The sequence below is a fragment of the Panthera uncia genome (assembly GCF_023721935.1).
Source record: "Panthera uncia isolate 11264 chromosome D3 unlocalized genomic scaffold, Puncia_PCG_1.0 HiC_scaffold_8, whole genome shotgun sequence".
NCBI classification, from domain to species: Eukaryota; Metazoa; Chordata; class Mammalia; order Carnivora; family Felidae; genus Panthera; species Panthera uncia.
Window position 1 is genome coordinate 69,627,162 of NW_026057586.1, and position 20,446 is coordinate 69,647,607.

The window sequence follows — 20,446 nt, forward strand, 5'->3', positions numbered from 1 at the left end:
CTCTACTGCTTTAAATGCAATAAAAAGACCTGGGGTGACCTTTGTGAGTGGGTCAAAATGGAAGGCAGGAGGCCATTCATCTGGGAAGAGAGACAGTGATCTCTGACCTGTTAGGGTGGGAGGTGGAGATCCATCCAGTTACCGGTCTCAATTTGCTTATGAGCTCAGTGTGCTTGGCCCTTTCTGAGCCTCGGTTTCCCCTGTGGACTGCAGTGCCACAATTTAACAATCAAGAGACAACCCAATTTTAAAATGGGCAAAGGAGAAATGAATAGGTATTTCTTCAAAACAGACAAACGGCCAATAAATACATAAAAAGCTGCTCATCATCGTTAGCCATCAGGAAAATGCAAAATCAAACCCGCAATGAGACACCTCTTCATACCCACTAGGTGGCTACAATCAAAGACAGACAATAACAAGTACTGGAGAGGACACGGAGAAACCCAAAACCCTCACAGGCTGCTGGTGGGAATGCAAAATGGTGCAGCCGCTTCAGAAGGCTGTCTGGCAGAACTTCAAACTATTAAACATTAAGAGGTGTCATACACCGAACTATTTCATGCCTACATACACACCCCAGAGACTTGAAAGCATACAGAACTTGCACACAAATATTTATAGCAGCGTTTATTCACAATAGCCCCAAAGTGGAAGCAATCCAAATGTCCATCAACAGAAAACAGATTTTTAAGCTGTGGTATATCCATACAATGGAATATTATTCAGCCACAAAAGGAATGAAGTACAGACACATGCTACAATGTGGATGAGCCTCAAAAACCTTATACTAAGTAAAAGAAACCCGTCACAAAATGTTGCTGGATGATTCCATTTATATGAAATGTCCAGAATAGGTTAATTCATAGAGACAGAAAGCACCTGAGTGCTTCCCAGTGCCTGGAGAGATCTAAGGATAAGGAGTGACAGCTAATGGGTATGGGGTTTCTTTTGGGGTGATGAAATGTTTTTGAATTAAATAGTGGTGATGGTTGTACAATCTTCTGAATATACTAAAACCCACCGAATTATAGACTTTAAAATGGTAAAGTTGATAATATACATATCTTGTGTCTCTATTTTTTAAAAAATGCAGTGGTAAGTGCTATCTCAAGAGGACAGTGAGGGCAATTTGGTGGATAATGCGTGCAAATGCCTAGCTCATAGCAAGTGCTCGATAAATACCCGCCAGCCACTGGGGCAGACAGAGGCGTACATTTGCTTATGTCATAGCATGGCTTTGAGGACGATTGGGAAAGACGACATTACATAAACCCTGGGGTGAGCAAGTATCTACCAGGGCCCTCCCCATGAGGCCAGCGAGGTCACCCTGGGCTGGAGGATCCTTTGGCTTGAGATGTACCACAGAATTCTTCTGGGACCTGGTGTGTCCACAGTGTGGGAAGCCTCTGTGTGTCCAGTGGCTCCCCCAAATTGGGTAACTGAGCCCTCTTCCAGAGGCCTGAACCTTCAGAGAAATGCAGCATAGAGATAGGGATAGAAGGAACTCACTTCTGTTCAGGAGGCTCACTGTCTTTGGCAGTGGGGAGGGGGGCGGGGGACAAGCATCTACTCTGAGGTGGGATGACCAGGAGATAAGAGCGCTGCCCTGCTATCTTCTCTCTGGCTGGCCTAGAACAACCACCCCCCTCACCATCCCCTCTGAGCCCAGGGTCCTCTCTGAGAGATGAGGGGATGGGCTAGATGAACACAGAGGGCCTAGAACCCTACAGGCTCTAAACACTGAGATATCACTGTAAATAAAAATAACCTTAACCATCAAACAAGGATCACGAAGTCCAATGGAGTCCTGACTTTTCTCATGCTGGGAACATACAATGCCTATTTTGAAACATCACATTCTTGCCAAAAATGTTTTGGTGCCCAGGTACGTGCCATTTGCCCAGTGGTAATAATCAGACGTTTCTGGAGCTCTTCTGTGGGCTGCACCCAGTTCTGAGCACTTCCTCCTACAGGCTGGCTCTGTGAATTCTCCCAACCATCCTCACAGAGATCATTGTGTCTATCCTGTAGATGGGGAAACTGAGGCCTGAGAGATGAGATATTTGACGGGAGGTCACACAGGTGGGAGGGAGCAAAGGCAAGTTGGGCTCCAGGCAGCTGTCCTAGGTCCACACGATTGGCCAGCACACCATACACGCAGTGGCTTGCCCAGAACTCATGCAGCCACATGGCTCAACAAACTTGAAAACAAATGGTTTTCACAGAGGGAAGATGGATATCCACTTGGTCAAGGACCAGCCAGGGAGTGATTGGGTGAGGAGGTCGGTATTTCTACAGGTCTGGGGTGGAGGAGGGGGGCGGGGAATGCCAGTTTAACTGGCAAAAATGCAGGAGAGAGATGCTACAAATTCCACATGGACAGGACTGCATGAGGTGATATGCAAGCAAGACTGCATAGGTCTGGTTTAGAGAAAAGCAGGTGTGGCTGGAAGTCTTAACAGAGAGGGAGGAAAGTCAGGAGGGACGAAATGGATCCACCCACCAAATGGCTTTACTGCCATTGCAGTCCCTCCAGGGGACTTGTACAATACAGCTTGGTGCCACCCTCTTGTTTAAAACACTCCCTGGATTCATGCGGACGTTTGGTGAGGCCAAAGTTATTACCACAGCCACCAGGCCCTGCCCACCCCCCAGCCTCACCCATACCTTTCTAGCCCGCTGCCTTCTCTGACTTTCCTCAGTCCCTCAGGGGAGCAGAGCACTCACCTCATGGCCTTTGCATATGCTGTTCCCACTGCCTGAACCTCCTCCTACTGAATGAACTGTCATCCAGACATCAAGGTCCAGTCCAAGCTTCACCTCTTCAGGGAAGCCCCCCCTGAACTTCCTCCACCCCAGGCTGGTCCCTGCCCACCCCTGACAAAATTCCAAGAGGGTGTGTGCTGTGGTTGTGGCTCCTCGTTGCCTTTCCAGAGCACAGCACAGTCCATGTCATATAGTAGGTGCTCAATAAATCTTTAGTGAATGGATGAATGCATGACCACAGATGTGGCCATCTGCAGAATCCCCAGGAAAGGTCACCTGTGGCTCCCAGAGTACAGGATCCAGATGTGTCCCTCCCATATCTAGTGCACCTGCAGCCAGGCCTCTGGAAGTTCAGGCCAACCTCACTGCTGGGCAGGAACAGGTTTTCTTGAAGACTTTCTCATGCCTTCTCTTGGTCATCTTTCCCCAAGGAAATCAGAATTATATCACTCACAATACACCAAAGCACGTGATCCTTTTTTTAGGAAGCCTGGATTTTAAAGACGCTGACTTTTTCCTTTATGATATTTTTTTAAGTGAATTCAAAATATATTCTTTCACCCACTGCAGATTTCAACACTTTCCTGGAAAACGAACTGAAAAAGAAAAAGACAAGGCATTTCTCCTACTTCCTTTAAAGAATTCACTTCAGAATGAATTCCACATAAGCAGTACCTGACAGCCTGATAGAAAGGGGCCAGTCTTCACTAGAGGGCACAATCCTACATTTTCCAAAAAGAGACAAATCATGGTGGCTTTTCAGTCCCTCACTCAACCTATATTTAAGTAATTCACTGTATGTATCAGGCACCAGGCTAGGTATGGGGTAGAGATCAGCAAGAAAGACTAGGCTTATAGGTAAGTGAATTTGTTGTGAATGTCTTTTTATGTCCAGGTTTTGAAGGGTGAATAAACATACAAGCCAACATCCAGCATGAGGAAGGATCTGGAAGACCCATCATCTGTCAGCCTGCTCATTTCTCACCCCAGGCCACAGGAGGGAGCACCCAACCCTGCCTGGCCCTTCGTGGTACCTTGGAATCCAGCACTACACCTATGTACCGAGCAGAACCAGTCACAATCCTTTCCCAAGACTGATGTCAGACTCAGAGGACACGCCTCCCTTGCATGGCCAGGGTTTCTGAGCTGGGATGTCACTGGTCTGATGCCAAGAAAGGTCACTTTCCCAACTCCATGGGGTGGGGTGGGGTCCCATCAAGTGGGTGACAACATGGCTGGCACAGCCAGGGAGGCCAAGCGACTTCCTTGAGTCCCTGGTCTCTGCCTGAAGCCAGGACCAACCCCTTGGCTAGTTCCAGCTACACGGGACAATGATGTCAATCCATTTTCTGCTAGTTGAACTGGTTTCCTGGCACTTGCAGTGGGGAGTCCTTTGTCCTGCCCCAGTATGAGGATGGAGGCAGGAGGGGTGGAGGCTACAGAGGAAGTGGGATGGGCTTGGAGCCTTCTCTTGGTGCCAGCTGCTGTGAAAGCTCAGAACCTCTGCTCAACAGAGAAAGCAACTGGAGAAAGATGGGTACAACCAGCCAGGGTCCCCATGGGAATGTCTATGATAGTCCTGGTGCCAAGGGGAAGTCCAGGACAGAGGTGGGACTCACTAGCAGGGATGCCTGGAGGAAATGACCTGGGAAAGGTGCTGTGGAAGACCTGCCTTCTTCTTCCTCTTGTTCTTGGGGAGATGCCAAGGAAACTCTGGGTGTTTATCTTTTTTTTTTAATGTTTATTTTTGATAAAAATAAAGTATGAGCAGGGGAGGGCAGGGGGGGGGGCAGAGGATCCGAAGTGGGCTCCGCACTGACAGCAGTGAGCCCAATGCGGGGCTCAAACCCACAAACTGCAAGATCATGACTTGAGCCGAAGTCAAACACTCAACCAACTGAGCCCACCCAGGTGCCTCTGGGTGCTTATCTTGATAAGAAAAAAAAACAGATCCTGCAGCTCCAAGGGGAGAAAAGGCCATCAAAGCTTGCTCTGTCCAAAGGCCTACTGGTGGACAGTAGGGTGGGCACCCATTCCATGGGTGATGGGAGTGTGGCCAGCTGGGGCCAGGACACGTTGTCCACAGAACAAGCATGTGAGGAAGAGAAGCGGAACAGTATGGCAGTAAACACAAATGTTGGGCACCCTCCCCTAGTCAAGAAGGCAGAGGTTAACAGCCAAAAGGTGGGAACCCAAATGTCCGCCAGCAGATAACAAATTTTTAAAAAGTGGTGTGTCCATACAATAGGATGTCATTCAGCCACAAAATGGAATGAAGTACTAATACATGCCACCACCTGGATGTACCCTGAAAACATCAAGCTGAGTCAAACAAGCTAGAGGCCAAAAGTCACTTATTACAGAATTCTTTGTGATATGTCCAGAATAGGGAAATCCAGAGATAGACTGTAGATTGGCGGCTGCCAGAGGCTGGTAGGAAGAAGAATGAGTGACTATTGATGGGTATGGGTTTCCTTTTGGGATGACGAAAATGTTCTAGAACTATACAGGTGGTGGTTGCACAATACTATGAATGTGCTAAATGCCACCGAGGTATTCACTCTAAAATGGTCTGTTACGTACTATGTGACTTTCACCTCAATTAAAAAAATTTGGGGGGGGGGCACCTGGGTGGCTCAGTTAGTTAGGTGTCTGACTCTTGGTTTCGGCTCAGGTCATGATCTCATGGTCTCGAGATTGAGCCCTGAGTCAGGCTCTGTGCTGACAGTGGGGAGGTTGCTTGGGATTCTCTCTCTCCCTCTCTCTGCCCCTCCACTGCACGTGTGCGTGCACTCTCTCTCTCCCAAAATAAATAAACATTATTTTTTTTTTTTTAAGGCAGAGCTTAAAAGTTCTGGCAACTCCAGAAAAACCAAGGGGCTGGAAAGCAGTGAGTCAGCGGCAAGGGAGCAGGAGAGAGTCAGAGGCCTCCCACGGCCCCTCCTGTTGCAGCCTGGTTAGCACTTGTCCCAGAGCTCTTGTTCGTTGACTTAGAGAAGGCTTACCTCAGCTTAAAAGGCCGGAGCATGCCTGCTCAGGACAGGCCTGACAGCTGCCCCAGGGAGAGGATCCCAGTTTTGGGGAAGAACAAGTCTAGGGTGAGGCACTGGAGGTCAGAGCAAGCAGAAGAGCTGATACGGCCAGGAGGTCTCAAAGGCACACCTCCCGAGCAAGGGTCTACCCAAGGCTGGCGATCAGGGAGGGAGGGGACACACTAAGATTTTGTTGGGGAAAATGTACTTGTGCAGCCAGATGACAGGGAGACCTGTAGGAAGTCTGGGGAAGCGCAGGTGAGGACAACTGTGGGCTGAATCAGGGCCCTGGCAAGTGGGGAGGGCCAGGCTGTGGAGGACACTGGAGCTGGGAAGCCAGGGGTGGGGGGGGGGAAGGGGTCGATTCCTCTGTGTCCTGGTGGAGGGCCCACGTTGAGGGGCAGAAAGGCAGGCCAAGCTTGACTTCAGGCTGCAGACAGAAGAGGAGGGACAGAGGAGGAATGGGCAGAGAGGTAAGAGGGAGACCAGGGAGGCTGAGGCAGCTGGGGCAGAGGGTGAAAGTAGAAGGGTAGGATCGGGGGGCACCCAGCACAGCCCATCAGTCCCCTGGTGACTGCAGGAAGCTGGGCCTCCTGAGATTAGGGAGAGGCAGGGAGGCCTGAGAAGATGTGGGTCCGGGGAAGGAAAGTGGACAGGAAGGCACACACGGACACACACCTGAACATGAAAACAAGATGCAGATATGTGCACAGGCACATGCAGACATAAAAAGCTGCCATTCCACAGACAAAAGCAGACATATAGAAACCAGTACCACAAGTGGTCACACGTGCACATACAGTCACAGATGCACACTCCAGCCACACCTACGTGGGGCACACGCAGAAATGGAGCCAGGCACGGAGCTGATGTTCATATGTAATTGGATGTACGTTTGGCCATAGACAGAGGCACAGGTACACACTGGAATACACTGACATGGACACAAGTGTGGACAGACAGACACACTTTCTGGCAAAAACAGGCTTATCTGTAGAGATGCACACAGAGGTCTGCACTGACCGCAAGTACAGCCCTGTACATGCACACCCACACAGAAGACACCCATGCAGCACACACATCTACACGGCATCATGACCAACCATTCTACACAAAAGAAGCTCTGTGCACCCCTATTCAAGGCACCCGTGGCTCACCCCGGCACCAGGGCCCGCCTGGGAAAGTGAGACACAAACCGCGGCCATTGCCCAACACACCTACTGGGCCCAGCTCAAGGTCAGGGAGGAGCCAGGGCCAGTCCTCTCGTGCCTGCCCACGCACTCACTGCCATCGGCGGCAGACACCAGCCACCGACAACGGCCAGCCACCGACGTAGACAGCTGGGATTGCAAGGGATCTTGCAAAATCATCCCCATCCCTCAGGGTTCAGCTAAAGTGTCCCTTCCCCCACGGAACCTCTCCAGGCTGTGGCCACTGTTAGCCTTTTTGAATTCTGGTTTTTGCCACGCCCAGCTCTGTGACCTTGGGCAAGTCACTCCACCTCTTGGTGCTTTGTTTCCCCCTACGTAGAGCGGACGGTAATGAGAACATGTGTTGAGTACATGAGCACATCCCTTCCTACCTCTTGCACAGATGGGAGAAGCAGCTTCCCAGTACTCACAGTCAGCTGGCTGTAGAGGGGGCTGCCCTCCTGCCTCCTGCTTGGTTCCTTCCCACCAGATGGGATCTTGGGGCCAGGTGGAACATCGAGAGGGTGTGGGTGTATTCTCCTTTCTACACAAAACCAAGAAGCCAGCTTTGGAGCAACTTGGCAATAAGCACGGGACCATACAGCCCTGCCTGGCAGGGGTAGGGATGACTTTAAACCCTGAGTTTCTGCTCAAATAACTTCAAAGAGGACTTACAAGATCATTTCCTCTGCATGGGCATGCAAAATCAGAAAGGGTGGAAATGAGCCACTGACTCTCCCCGCCTGAGGTTTCCTCATCTCCCGTCCCCACCCACTCAAGAGCCCCCACCTAGGTTCACATCCTCCCAGCAGATGCCAGACACTGGGCTGACAGTCAGAGGGCTAAGAGCACCTTCCTACTCCCCAGGGGGCTGTGGGTACGGTTTTCCCCAGACACAGGCTACCACCTTTATGAGGATGTGCACTCAGGCTCTGCAGTCTGGGGCCTTGACCCTTGAGCTCAGGAAGGCTGTGCTGATGTGGACAGGTGGACTGGGGCTCCCAGGGTTGGAAGGACAAGGATGTGGACTGTGTGCCAGTGAGCACCCCCCAACCTCAGTTCTGAATGACCCAAGCTGAGCTCAACTCCAGGCCTGGGTTGACCATACTGATTTCCTTTGTTCTAGAACTCTTCAGGGGCCTGGGTGGGACCAAGAGGTGATTCTGGGAGCCCCCCACCTCAGCTTGGGACAGCTTAAGGCCTGTCTATCTGATGGTACCCAGAGCATCAGCCACATGTGAGGTCCAGAGTCATGTTCCTTCTCAGCTGAGTGTGCCCCAGTCACCTCCCAAGCCCTGTGCCCTGACCCCAGGTGGGTCCTGGTCTTCCTGGCAATATCAGAGCAGATCTCCCCATTTGTAACCTGCTGAAGGCCAAGCTGACTCAGTGAGCCCCAAGGACTCTAATGCCCTGGGAGCTAAGCCCCTCCACACAGACTCACACACATGTGGCAAAGAGACACACGTAAGCTCTAGGCCTGGGTCCAAGTCAGACTAGCCCACTAGGGCATGCTGGTGGCCCCCCTACCTGTGGGCAGCACGCCAAGAACTAACCAATGCCAGGTTGAGACCTGGTCTGAGGGACTGGGCAAAGCCTGATGCCACCTGGAAAGCCGGGATGACAGAAACATCCAAATCAGTCCATGACTCACAGGGACTCATAAGCAGACAGATGGACAGAGTCCCCAGAGCTGAACATGGGGCCCAGGAGCTCTCTACCTGCAGGTCAGGAGCCCTAAGGATTCTGGTGTTAAAGCCCCCACTCAGCCCAAGACATCCCTTGAACCAGGGCCCAGGATGGGCCCTCCAGAGAGAAGCCAGAACTCCCCAATTTCCCCCCAAGTCAAACTACAAAGGAATGCCACCTTCCCAGGGCCAAGAAGAATAAGGATCCTGAAGGAGCTGCCTCCTAGATCTTGATACACATGAGGAAACATGCTGAGGGGAAGGAGATGGTCTAGGGTCCCGACCGCTCACTCACCAGGCTGGGCTGTGCTTTCTGCTCCTTGATCTGTAGCCCCTGGGTCCCAGGGGTAGGGTGGGCACACTGCCAGAGGCCTGGCCCCTGCTCTGGCTTTTCTGGGGAGCCACTGCAACCTCTGAATACGCCGAAGTCACACCCTTCTTCCTTTCCTGAATGTGGGCGGGTCTGGGCTGAGGGTACCTGATAACCTCCCCAGCACATCTGTAGGGCCCCATCTGGCCACAGTGGAATCCCAGTCTTGTGGAGCAGGGAGGCAGCCCCTCTGTGACAGGAAACCCGGGCCCACATGTGCTGAGCCTCTGGCCCAGGAAGGCAGCCTTTGAAGGCACATTGGGTTCCAGGTGGCCTCCAGGCCCCAATCCTCTCCTTCTGGCCAGGGGAAGCCCAGTGTGTGGACTCCCAGGTCCCCACTCTGGCTGGCCCCCCTCCTACCACTACTCCAGGAGAGCCCTGGTGACAAGAACTAACTGATTTTTTGGCCAACAGGGACTCCTGTGTGGGACCTCCAGGACTCAGGCATGGTCTAAAAGCAAGCAGGCAGCAGTCTAGAAGAAAGGTGCTTTTGGGCCCACCTTGGGGTGGCAGGGAAGGCTGGAGGACTTCCAGGTGGGATGGTCTGGGAATCTCTAACCATGTTCAGAACCTTCTGGACTATTGCAAAACAGCAAGAAAGGAAGAAAGATCGGGGCGCCTGGGTGGCTCAGTTGGTTAAGCGTCCGACTTAGCTCAGGTCATGATCTCACACTCTGTGAGTTCGAGCCCCACGTTGGACTCTGTGCTGACAGCTCAGAGCCTGGAGCCTGCTTCAGATTCTGTGTCTCCTCCTCTCTGCCCCTCCCCTGCTCATGCTCTGTCTCTCTCTCTGTCTCAAAAATAAATAAAAACATTAAGAAAGAAAGAAAGGAAGGAAGGAAGGAAGGAAGGAAGGAAGGAAGAGGCTGGGCTTCAGAGGCAGGTAGCCTTGGATGGGAATCAGGTGACCTTGGCTAAGTCACATCACCTCTCAAGGCTTCGATTCTCCCCGAGGCGAGAACTGAGTCAGGTGAGCCCAGCCAGAGCCAGCTACACAGGGACAAACCAGGACCTCAGGCAGAGGGGCTGGAAGGAGCAGCAGAGTAGCCATGGCTGAGCTCAAACAACCCCCATGGACCACAGCCCAACCCTTTATAACTATAAGCCTTTATTAATAAGTCAATAAAAAAGGGAGAAAGATGTAAAAATACTTTTCTTGGAGACCCCGGGAGGGGCAGGCACTGTCAGAACTCACCTGGCCAGGGAAGGTGACCCAGCCAGAAGCAGAATGGAGACCAGGGCCCTGTCCAAGGGAGCAGCTGGCTCAGGGCACTGAGAGGGGGGATGTCTTGGGCCTCAGGCAGGGAATGTGCAAACACTGAGGCCGAGCAGGGAGTGAGGGGTGAGGGCTTCCTGGAGGAAGCCCAGAGCACCGTGTTCCCCTGCGTGGGCAGACACGCATGTCCACGTGAGAGCCGGTGCCTGCACGCAGCTTACATACAGAGAGCAGAAGGAGGGGTCCCCCAGCAGGAATGGGGGTGGGGAGGACTCATCCCAGTGCTTGAGGAAATAGCTTAGAGAAGTCTCTGGAAGCCTGGGGTGAGGGGACAGCATGGAGGCCTCAGGAGCCCTGGCCGTCCTGCCGTCGTTGGAGGACCTCAATGGCGCTGCCGATGCCATCCTCAGGCACCTGCGGGCAGGTGGACGGAGAGAGGGGTCAGGGCCATGCTGACTTCCTGGCCCAGATGGACTACATCCTGTACCCTCCCCACTCTCCTGGGCCTCAGTGTCTTTCCAGGAGCCCAACCCATGGTGCTTACCAGGGCATGGTCAAAGTTGAAGGTGCTGATGTAGTAGGCAGAGATGTCGGCCGCAGCCAGGGGGCCTGCGATCTGAGCCACGATTCCACACTCATCTGAGGGTTATGGTGGGGGGGGAGGGGGGGTGCATGTGGATCATCCTGGTTGCCCCCCCCAGGTTCCCCCCAAGTCCCCAGGCCACAAGGAGCAGCCCTTACCAAAGCCCAGGGGCTGTCCACCGATGCGCACCATCCTCCACAGCTCCCCCGAGGAGCTGGTCAGCAGGAGGTCACTGGGGAACCTGGAGAGGCAGGCAGGCAGTGGGCAGGGCACCCACCTGTCCCCTCCCTGCCCCAATGTGAGCCCCTGGGAGCAGGTTGACCTGGTGACCTCAGAGTCTGATGCTCCACCTCCTCCTCCCTCCCTAGGACTGGCTTAGGATCTATGGTCCACTAGGGGTCAGGAGTCACATACTTTTTCTGCGTCTCAGCATCCATGACGATGGAGATGTAGCCCTCGATGAGGGAGAAGGCAAAGAATGTAATAGAGCTGGGTCCAGGACCACCAGAGGCTGCCTCCTTGGGGGCACTGGGAAGGGACAGAAGGCTCAAGTGCTCTTCAGGGCACCCGGCCCACTGCATCTCCTCCTATCTCTGGGCCACTCTCCTCCTCTGTCCAAGGGCCCTGATCTCCTGATGGTGTCAGGTGGAGGTGGGGGAGGACAATAAATCTCGCCTGTTCCAAAGACACTGGACCCCAGGGCTGGCAGAGGACCAGACCAAGGCATGGCTCGGGGTTGTCTGTTCACAATACAGGAAAGGGCTGCAGCTGTGGCATCGAGATCTTCCCTGAACATCAGTGAGGGGCACACGGGTATCACAGGCTGCCAGGAACCCAAGACATAGAACAGGGCACAGAGCTGCAGAGCTGAGGGACAAGCGGAAGGTAGTGGAACACAGGATGGTGTGAAAACAGAAACAAAGTGCAAACAAGGCCCACCTGTATGAGTAGAAGAGAACATCGATGAGGGTGGTAGCAATGGCTGGCAGTGTCTCAGGGTCCAGCGTAAGGACACAGAAGCGGTTCTGTGGGCTCTGGATGGGATGCACAGTGGGGCTGGGCCCTGCTAGGAGGGACCAGGCAGCAGCCGGTGTTAAGGAGACTGTGGGTTGGGGTGCCCCCTGGTGGCCAGATAGGGCCATCTGGGTGGGGTGTAGGGTCATGCTCTACAGGAACCCACCTCTTTTCTCCACATTTCCCTGTCTTGTGAGGCAGTCAGTATCAGCTGGTATCCCCATGCCCGCAGACCAATCCTCACAAGGGAAGGGTCCCGGTGGGAAGAGGAGGCCCTGCCTAGGTCTGGGTGTCAGAGGGTAACCTCACCATGCTGAGAACGGGGAAAGCCATTGCTGGAATCATCCCTGGCAACAGGCACAGGCTCCCCGCCCACTTCTCGGTAAATGTTGAACTCCTGGGATAGCGTGTGGATCACCACAGACAGGTCCTGTTCCCGCACCTGGACCACAGGGAGATGATATATCACATGAGCCCCCAGGCACCCATACCCACCCTGCCCTGCACTGGAGCTTGCAGAAAACTCACCAGGATGAAGTCCGTCTGGTAAGTAGACAGCATCAGCACAGACACATGGTGCTCGGCCAGTGGTGCAATGACTGAGCGCGCGATTTTGGTGACCCCAGCAGCCTGCACTGCTGCGCCACTGTGGGATGACACGTTCAGCACCAGCCATGTGGCCTCAGCCACTTGAAGGAACTCAGATGGGGGTAGTTCTGTGAGCAGAAAGTATACACCATGTCAGGACCTACTGGGCTGTCCCCTGCCGCTCAGTTTCCCTGTCTATGCCTTGGCAGGGGTGGAGAGGGGGGAGGTGGGGCGTGCTCTACCAAGGTAGGAGCAGGTCTGGAGACTGGGGCTGTCTCCCTCTCCTAAGTTCTGCTCCTGAGAATTGCATGTATGTAAGGACTGAGAAGTTCTTCAGGTGCTGGCCTGCCAGGGATCCAAACTTTCCAGTTAAGACTGGAACTCCAGATTTAGACAGACCTGGGTTTAAATACCAGCTTCACCATTTACTTGCTGTTGACCTGGGGCAAATGATTTAACTTCTCTGAATCTCAGTTTCCTCATCTGTAAAATGGGATGACAGCATTATATCTCATGATGGCATTCTTTGGGTGAACAGAGGTTTTATACCACCTGGCACCACCAGGGGGCGCAAGCAGATCAGGTTGGCAGAGAGATGCCCTTCTCCCTTAGCAGACCCAGACTTTCCCGCATTACAAACAGGGAAACTAAGGCCTGGAAGGGCCCAGCGGATGGGCCAAGCCACAGTTTCATGGCCTGAGACTCCAGACCTGTGAGGACGGGTCAGGCTGGCAGGAGTAGGAGCCAGATATCAGCTCCAGAGACCAGGGAGGGAGGAACCAGGCTGGAGTCCAGTCTGGAGCAGAAGCTGGGGCCAAGGTGTCTGCTAATCTCCCAACCGCAGCCAGGAGGCCCCCCAGGACCCTGCCCTGGACTGGCTGCCTGCTCCTGCATTCCTTTCCCAGCCCTCAGACTCCTGGAGTTCCCAGACCAGTCAGGGAGGGGATGATCCGCACCAGGGAGATAAGTCTAGCGTGAAATAATGGCCAGGGGGATATAAATGCCTCAGGAACACCCCAATTCTTGCTCTGAACTGTAACTGAAGCCCTGCTACTGGCCTGAGGCTGCCAAGTGCCTTTCAAACCCCTGTCTATAAAGTTCTCATGGGATTCTATTAGGCAAGAACCATAACTATACCCATTTTACATAAGAGGAAACAAACAGCTCAGAGAGAGGAAGTGACTTGCTCAAGGGCACACAGCCAGTGAGTGGCGGAGTCAAATTCGCATCCAGATCTTGGGACTCTGGATTCCAGCATCTAGCGAGAATCCCACAAAGAGGGGAGCACAACATCCTTCCCCAGCCCCCACCTTTGAAGCCCTCCTCGTCCACCATGAGCGTGTAATCCTCGGGGGTCTCCGTCAGGCTGAAGAACTTGCACCTGGATGGGGGTGGGGGGCATCTTCAGCCTGGGTGGAGCGGAGGGGGCGAGCAGACTTCACTTCAAGCGCCTGGAAAGATTCCTGCTTGCCCCCTCAAGCCCCAATTTTCTTCCCGGGCCAGGGGAGTGTGGGCCTCATCACCGGAATCACAAACTGTTTTTCGCCTCCCGACCTCCGCAGAAGCTCCGGACCGTCCATTCCGGAAGGGGAGGCTCACCCGCGGCGACACCCCCGGGGGCGTTGGACTTTGGGCCCCCTAGATCGGTCCCTCTGACTCGATGGGAGGCATCTGGAAAAAGCTCCCCATAGTCGCCAGGAAGGAACTGCGTCCATTTGACACCACTCGGAGTTAAGCATTGCCCACCCCGGGTTGTTTGCGCCTTAACTAGCTCTGGGAGGGGGCCTCACGGGGCCGGATAGGCGGCGGTCCCAGGGAGGTAGGCCCAAGCCGGATGGAGGCCGGGACGGGGGGGTGGGGGGGGAAGGGGTGCGGGGAGGGCGGGGGGTAGAGAGGAGAAGGGCCCTCCCCGCCCGCTCCCGCTTGCCCCGCGGCTATGTTAATCTCCCGACCCCGTCCCGGAACAACAGCGAAGCCCACCCCCATCTATGCCTCCGAACCCGGGCGCGCACCGGCTGCGGCGGGGTAGGAAGAGTAGCTTGATGAGCGGGTGGGTGTAGAGCCAGAGACCTGGGCGGGCGAGGCTCAGCACCCGCACCCGGTGCTCTAGGATGTGCAGCTCCATCACGGTCCGCGCGGACCCGACCGGGTCGCCAACCAGACCCAGACCGCCGCGGGGGGCGGGGCGGTGGGGGCGGTGCCGGGGGCTTAAAGGAGCCGCTCTGCAGCCGCTTCCACGCCGCCCGCTAAGCCGTGGATCTTCCTAGCCCCATGCCGTGTCCACCTCCCTGACGGCCACGCCCTCAGGAATGAGCGGCCTATCTGGAGTGGCCACGCCTCCTTTTTGAGGCCAGAGCCTCTTCCCTCGTGTTCCAGCCCGCCGAGCCCCGCCCCCGATGACTCCGCCCCTTTAGCGTGGGCTGGAGATTTTAGGCTGATCCCACCCCATTGAGTCCTCCAGGCCCCGCCTATGCCGCGCCCCCTCAGCCGGCTTTTCCGCAGACCTCCTGCCTTGCTGGGGTCGGGAGCATGGGGGAGGTGTGGAATAGGTTTTTGTCCTTCGGGTCCCCATATGGGTCTTATGATTGATATCCTTGAGGCTCCGAAGGGCCGTGAGGCGAACCAGGGCTCAGCTGGGACCAGAGTGTCGCCTCCAAAACTCTGGAGTATGGAGGGGTATGCTGTAAAGCCCTTGGTGACCCTGTGATTCTCTCCCAACGAAGTGTCCTGCTGCCTTTCTCCCTCTGCCTCTTGCGGAGGAAGAATGCACTTACTCACGGGGGTCATAGAGATAGGGAGGGCCCCAGCCACTTATGTCTGAGCAACATACTGTAGGGTAGGGTAATGAAGGTGGCCAGGCTTATTTATGGCTTGAGACCCCTCAAGACTAAGCGCTTGGGCCAGGGATGCCCCAGGCTCAGACTTCAGTAGACACTCCCATGCATCTGGGGCTCATGGGTACTCAGATCTCAGACTTGAGACTTGAGCCCTGTTGAGACCTCCCAAAGAGTGAGCCATTAGCAGAACCCAGTTGGCCTGAGCACATGTAAACTTGCTTCATGCCCAGAGAGGCCCTCAGCACTGGCAGATGCCCCAGATCTGAGGCTTGTTAGGACCAACTTGGGCTCATTTCAACATTAGAATGTGTTCTGCTCAGGCTGCCTCAGGTCTAAGAAGACTTCAAAGTCTAAGCAGGCATCAGCATACCTAGGCTGGCTCTGTAGCAAGACAGACAGAGCATGCTCTGGGGGACCTTTGTCTGGCCCAAGCATCCTTAGGCCTCAGATCTGAAGCTTTGAACCAAACAGGTTAAAGCAGGCCTACACAAGCCTCCTGCCTGCTCAGAAGCCTCTACTGTAGGTGGATGGAAGCTGGGCAGCACCCTCCCTCCCTGGGCTCTCTGGCTCAGGGGGCTCCTGTGGAACACTGCAGCTGCCACATCCTGGCCTGTTCCCTGGAAAGCCAGGGGGAAGGGAGTCCTCAAAACCCCTCATGACAGGTACAGATGGGGTGGGAAACCACAGGAGTGAGGGGTGGGAGGCAGGAAGTGGTAGCCTGCCCTGATAGACTCAGAGGCGCTTGACCTCCCTAGGCCTCAGTATCCCCAGCTGTACCAGGACAAGATGTTCCAGGCCCAGGCCCTGTGATGCCTGAAAGCTCTTAGGGAGGCTCTATTCCTCCCTCTCCCACCCCCTCCCACAATGGCCCAGCCCAGCCCAGCCCAGCTTGATAGCCTGCCAGGAACAGACGCTATTGTTTGACTGGAAAAGCTGCTTCCTCAGCAGAAGGGAGGGCCTTTCCCAGGGACACCCTGTCCTTACCCTCACCAGTCATCAGGTTGTGACCATAGTGCCTGCCTGGGCCCTCAATGGCATTGCCAGGTCACCAGGCACGCTGCTCAGGAGAGGTAACTGAGGGACTCTAGGTGCAAATCAGTCAGCTTCATCTTTCCCACTCAGCTCCCCTGTTTGCTCATCTGTAAAATGGGGATAATAAGAGAGCCTACCTGATCAGCAGGTGATATAACCAGCCCAGCCTGGCACATGCTGAGCACCAGGAAATGACAGGCAGCTTTTTATCAAAGACCCAAACTTCTCCCCTCACCCCTCTACCTAAAGTGGAGGTCTGGACTTAGCATGTAAGGGCATTCATGGTCCCCCACCCCTGGCTCCAGCACTCAACCTAAATGAACACTCAGACCCTTACTGGGATCTGAAGTGGTATGCAGGTCAGGCCTTGGTGGAGGAAGGCCCTGAAAAGACCTTCTTAAGGAGCCCCTCCCCCTCAGAGGTGGGTAGATATCAAGGCCTGGGAAGCAGGCCCCTGCTCTGCTCCAGCACTGGGCTCTAGCTCCGGTGACCCTCATCTATGGCAGCTGGTGGACATGGGGAAGAGTGGATAGGGTGAGAGAAAGTGGGGGCCAGCAACAGGACTGGCCTTGGACTTGGCATCCCCTATGGCAAAATCATTTCTAGAGAGGCCCTGGTGCTGGGCTGGGGCAAGGATGGGGGGCTCTATAGGGCACAGAGGAGATGCTGAGCACAGAGGTAGCTCTCCTTCCCAGTCCCTAGTTGCACAGCAACTCTCTACACAAGCCTGTTTATTTCTGTACAAAATCATTTTTCTATTTTACACAAAGAGCACCCCACCCTTTACCCCACCCTCTCTCCTCACAACAGCACCCTAGCCCTGGGGAGCATCCCCCCAGGAGGAGGGGGCTGAGTGAGGCACCACCCATGGGTCCTCACTTCTGCCTGTCCCAGCTGGGCTGGCCCAAGCTCCACTCTGGAGAAAATAAATAAGGAGGCTCAGGCAGAATCTGTGCTGGGCCAGCCAGACTCTCTGCCACCCAGTGGCCAGGCAGCTGGGCCCTCAGTGCGTGGGCTGGCCCTTGAATGTCAGTTCATGAACCGTGTAGGTATGTGGAGACCCCACGCCACAGGCCTGAGCTGCCAGGGTTACAAGTAGGTGTCCTCACTCTCCTGGGACGTCAGGCTCTCCTGGGAATGGTGGTGGCCTGAATCCTGGGAGTGGTGGTGGGCTGAATCCTGGGGAGCTGAGTCCTGCGGGGCTGAGTCCTGGTGGGCTGGATCCTTTGGGGGTACATCCTGTGGGGGACATGCATCTCCTGCAGCAGCTGCCACCTTGGCTTGACTTGGGACTGGGGGCTTGTCCAGCTGCCCACTTGCCTTTGCCTGCTTCCACTGCTCCTTCTCCTTCTGGCTCTGTTTGGGTGGCTTGGGCTTGCCTTTGGAGCCAGGAAGGGGGGCATCCGGGGGCAGGCGGATGGATGGTGAGGGTTGCAGTGTGGGCCGGGGGCCTGGCTCCGCCTCCAGGATGGCCTTGGCACCATGCAGCCTGGGCGGGGAGCAGCACTGCAGCTCACCCCGGGTCTCTTGCCAGCGCCGCAGCTGAATGAGGTGCTCACGTTCAATCTGGCGCTCTGTCACTGGCAACTCTACCACCTGTGTGGGTGGTGACAGGCAGATAAGACCAGGAAGAAACTTCCCCTCTGTCTCCCAGCCTGGTGTCTGTTCTCTCTCAGTGTCCTCCAGTCTTGGTCACTAATGGTTGACCTTAGGAATAATGGGGGTCTGGTTCCTGTGGTGATCACAAGTCCCAGAGCTGAGTGCCAGGTGAGCCAGGCACTTAAGGCCCACTGCCTCAATGGAGAAAGCTGCCCACAACTCATGAGTCCACTTGCCCAACTATACGTCACCAAAGTATAGCCCCTGAGAGACAAAATTGCACAAAAGAAAGAAAAAAGGGAAAATAAAGCCAAGGCCATGGATGTGGTACCAGGGAAAAAGAGAGGTGATGAGTTGCAGCTTCTCTCATTCCAAAGTGGTTCAGAACTTGGGAGGCCCTGCAAACCTAGGCCTCTCTGTGACCCTGTCTTCTCATTGAGACAGGAGGATAAGGTCTACCCATACTATCCTAAGCTGCTGAGCACCAGGCCTGACACCAGTGACTCACCTTCAAGGGCAGAGCTACAAGGCCCCTCCCAAAGGATCCCCATATCTCCTGCTCCCACCCAGGGGTAAGGGAAGGGTGTGGGTCATACCTCCTGGACCAGGAAGGCCTCCTGCATGATTTTGGGGCTAAGGCTCCGCAGCTGCTCGATAGTCTCATACTGGCCCTGGCAGGCTTTGAGCTTTTCAGGGGAGCCCAATGCATGTTTCAGCAGCACCAGTCCCACACGGAAGATGATCTTGACTCCTGCATGAGGGGGTGGTAAGGGGCCTGTAAGGAATTTCTCTGGAAATAGAGGCCCCCTTGGGCTGGGTTAGAAGCAGGGGTGCTCCCCTGAGCCCAACCCAGTACCTTCGCAAAAGAACATATCCCAGACGCGCAACACAGAGCTCCAGGGCAGGGTGCGGGCAAAGGCACACATGAACCACTCTGTCATGTACAGCAGTGGGTCGATCTTCTGCCTGCTGAGGTGCTTGTGGGCCACGGGTGACACCTTCTGCAGCAGTGAGAAGAGGATCTCCCCATCCAGTTGGATCGCCTCCTGGGGACACAGCAAGGCCATGGGACCAGGAATGTAGGCTCACAGCAGGCAGGACAGAGACTATGCCCTGGCTCCCAGTACCAGGCAGGCATTCATTCATCTCTCAGGCAGCTACTGCCTGTAGGCAGCCAACCTTGTGTTGGGTGCTGGGATACAATGAAGAGCAAACAAGACATAGCTGGTCCCCCTCATGGAGCATGTAGTAAAAAGGGGCAGACAGATGAATTATAGGAGCAAAGAGACTAGGAGCAGGGCATAGGGGGTGGCTAAGTGCCCAGAATATGGCAGGACCAGGAATGCTGGATTAGCATGTGCCAGAGATCCCACCTGTCAGGGTCACAGAAAGCTCCTTAAGGGCTGAAAACTGAAGGAAAGCAGGGGTTATTAAAAGAAGGAAGGGGGTAGAGATTTAAGCCTATGCCAAGGCTGAGGCAGGGAAGAACTTGGTGCACTGGTGGAACTGAGATCCTGACAACAGCCAGACGGCTGAAGCAGGGATGGATGGCAGGGTGGAACCGATGAGTCTGGAGCCTAGAAGACCTGATCGTGTCAGGCCTTGGGTCTTCAGCCTGAAAGCAACAGAAGTCTGGGAAGGTTTTAAGCTGGGGCAAGAGTGGCTGCGGAGAGAAAGGCCTGGAGAGGCTACAAACAGCAGGTCCCAGGCCAGGTCTCCAACCACAAACACTCACCAGTTTCTCACTGTAGTAGCCAGGCAGGTACTTCTCACAGATCTGCACCAGGCACCAGAAGGCTTGCTGAGGGCAAGAGAGACATGAGGTCTTGCTGCTGGGTATTCCCTGCCCACCTACTCACCCGCCCAGGGCCTGGTGGTACCTCAGCAGGCATGTGCATGAGCAGAACAGCAGCAATGGGCGCCTGGGCCTGGCAGTATCCCTCCTCAGGTCGGTATAGGGTGTAGGCCTTCAGCACACGGAATAGGTCCTGCTGGCTGTGGAAGGGCCAAGTGGGGCAGGGAAGATAGGTGTGACTCTGCCATCCGCTGTCCTTACCTATGCCCTACCAGACCAGACCTGTCTTAGAATTTGCTCTTCTCTGGTGACCTGACTGTGGTCAGCAAGGGGTCAGTCTCCCACTGTAGCACACAGACTCTCACAATACCAGAGAAGGGAGGCAGGAGGGCACCCCCTCCCCCAGTTTGAAAGGTGAGGGCAGAGGCTCAAAGAGAAAGCAGAGGCAGAGCCAGGCAGGATACCAGATACAAGGTAAGGGTGTGTCAGGGCTGGAAGTCTGGGGCTCTTACTCAGCAGTTGTGTCCCCTTGGCCAAGTCAGCTTTGTCCTAGGTGTCTGTCTTGGTCCCTTGGCCTGGCCTGCCTATCCTTCCCTTCCTACATACCCTCTGTGCACCCAATTATCTCTAACACTCTTTCTTACCACCAAAACTTATTTCTAGAAGAGGACCAGGCAAGCTCTAGCACTCTGGGGAGTAAATGAAAGTTGCCCCAGAGGTAAGAGGAGAAGCTAAG

At 54.8% G+C, this 20,446-nt stretch overlaps 2 protein-coding genes across 3 annotated transcripts in view; both read right to left on the reverse strand.

Annotated features, from left to right (window-relative positions):
- Positions 1-615: 615 nt before the first annotated feature.
- Positions 616-16,953, reverse strand: CASTOR1 (cytosolic arginine sensor for mTORC1 subunit 1). 2 transcript variants are annotated; one of them, XM_049619851.1, is made up of 9 exons: positions 14,460-16,953; positions 13,758-13,828; positions 12,388-12,575; positions 12,169-12,301; positions 11,785-11,908; positions 11,260-11,373; positions 11,004-11,086; positions 10,807-10,901; positions 616-10,676 (listed from the first exon to the last, which is right to left on the reverse strand). In XM_049619851.1, the coding sequence occupies exons 1-9, from the start codon at positions 14,570-14,572 to the stop codon at positions 10,608-10,610; spliced, it is 990 nt and encodes a 329-aa protein (XP_049475808.1). In that variant the 5' UTR covers positions 14,573-16,953; the 3' UTR covers positions 616-10,607. The 2 variants fall into 2 exon arrangements, with proteins under 2 accessions (XP_049475808.1, XP_049475807.1); XM_049619850.1 differs by having other exon boundaries at positions 11,785-11,911.
- A 78-nt stretch (positions 16,954-17,031) lies between these two features.
- The window catches only part of TBC1D10A (TBC1 domain family member 10A), a 37,322-nt gene continuing 33,907 nt past the window's right edge, over positions 17,032-20,446 (reverse strand). The window contains exons 5-9 of the mRNA XM_049619847.1: positions 19,796-19,910; positions 19,651-19,716; positions 18,772-18,961; positions 18,512-18,666; positions 17,032-17,912 (exon numbers count right to left, since the gene is read on the reverse strand). Of these exons, the coding sequence (XP_049475804.1) occupies positions 17,406-17,912; positions 18,512-18,666; positions 18,772-18,961; positions 19,651-19,716; positions 19,796-19,910 (1,033 nt within the window). The 3' untranslated portion in view covers positions 17,032-17,405. The remainder of the gene's footprint in view (positions 17,913-18,511; positions 18,667-18,771; positions 18,962-19,650; positions 19,717-19,795; positions 19,911-20,446) is intronic.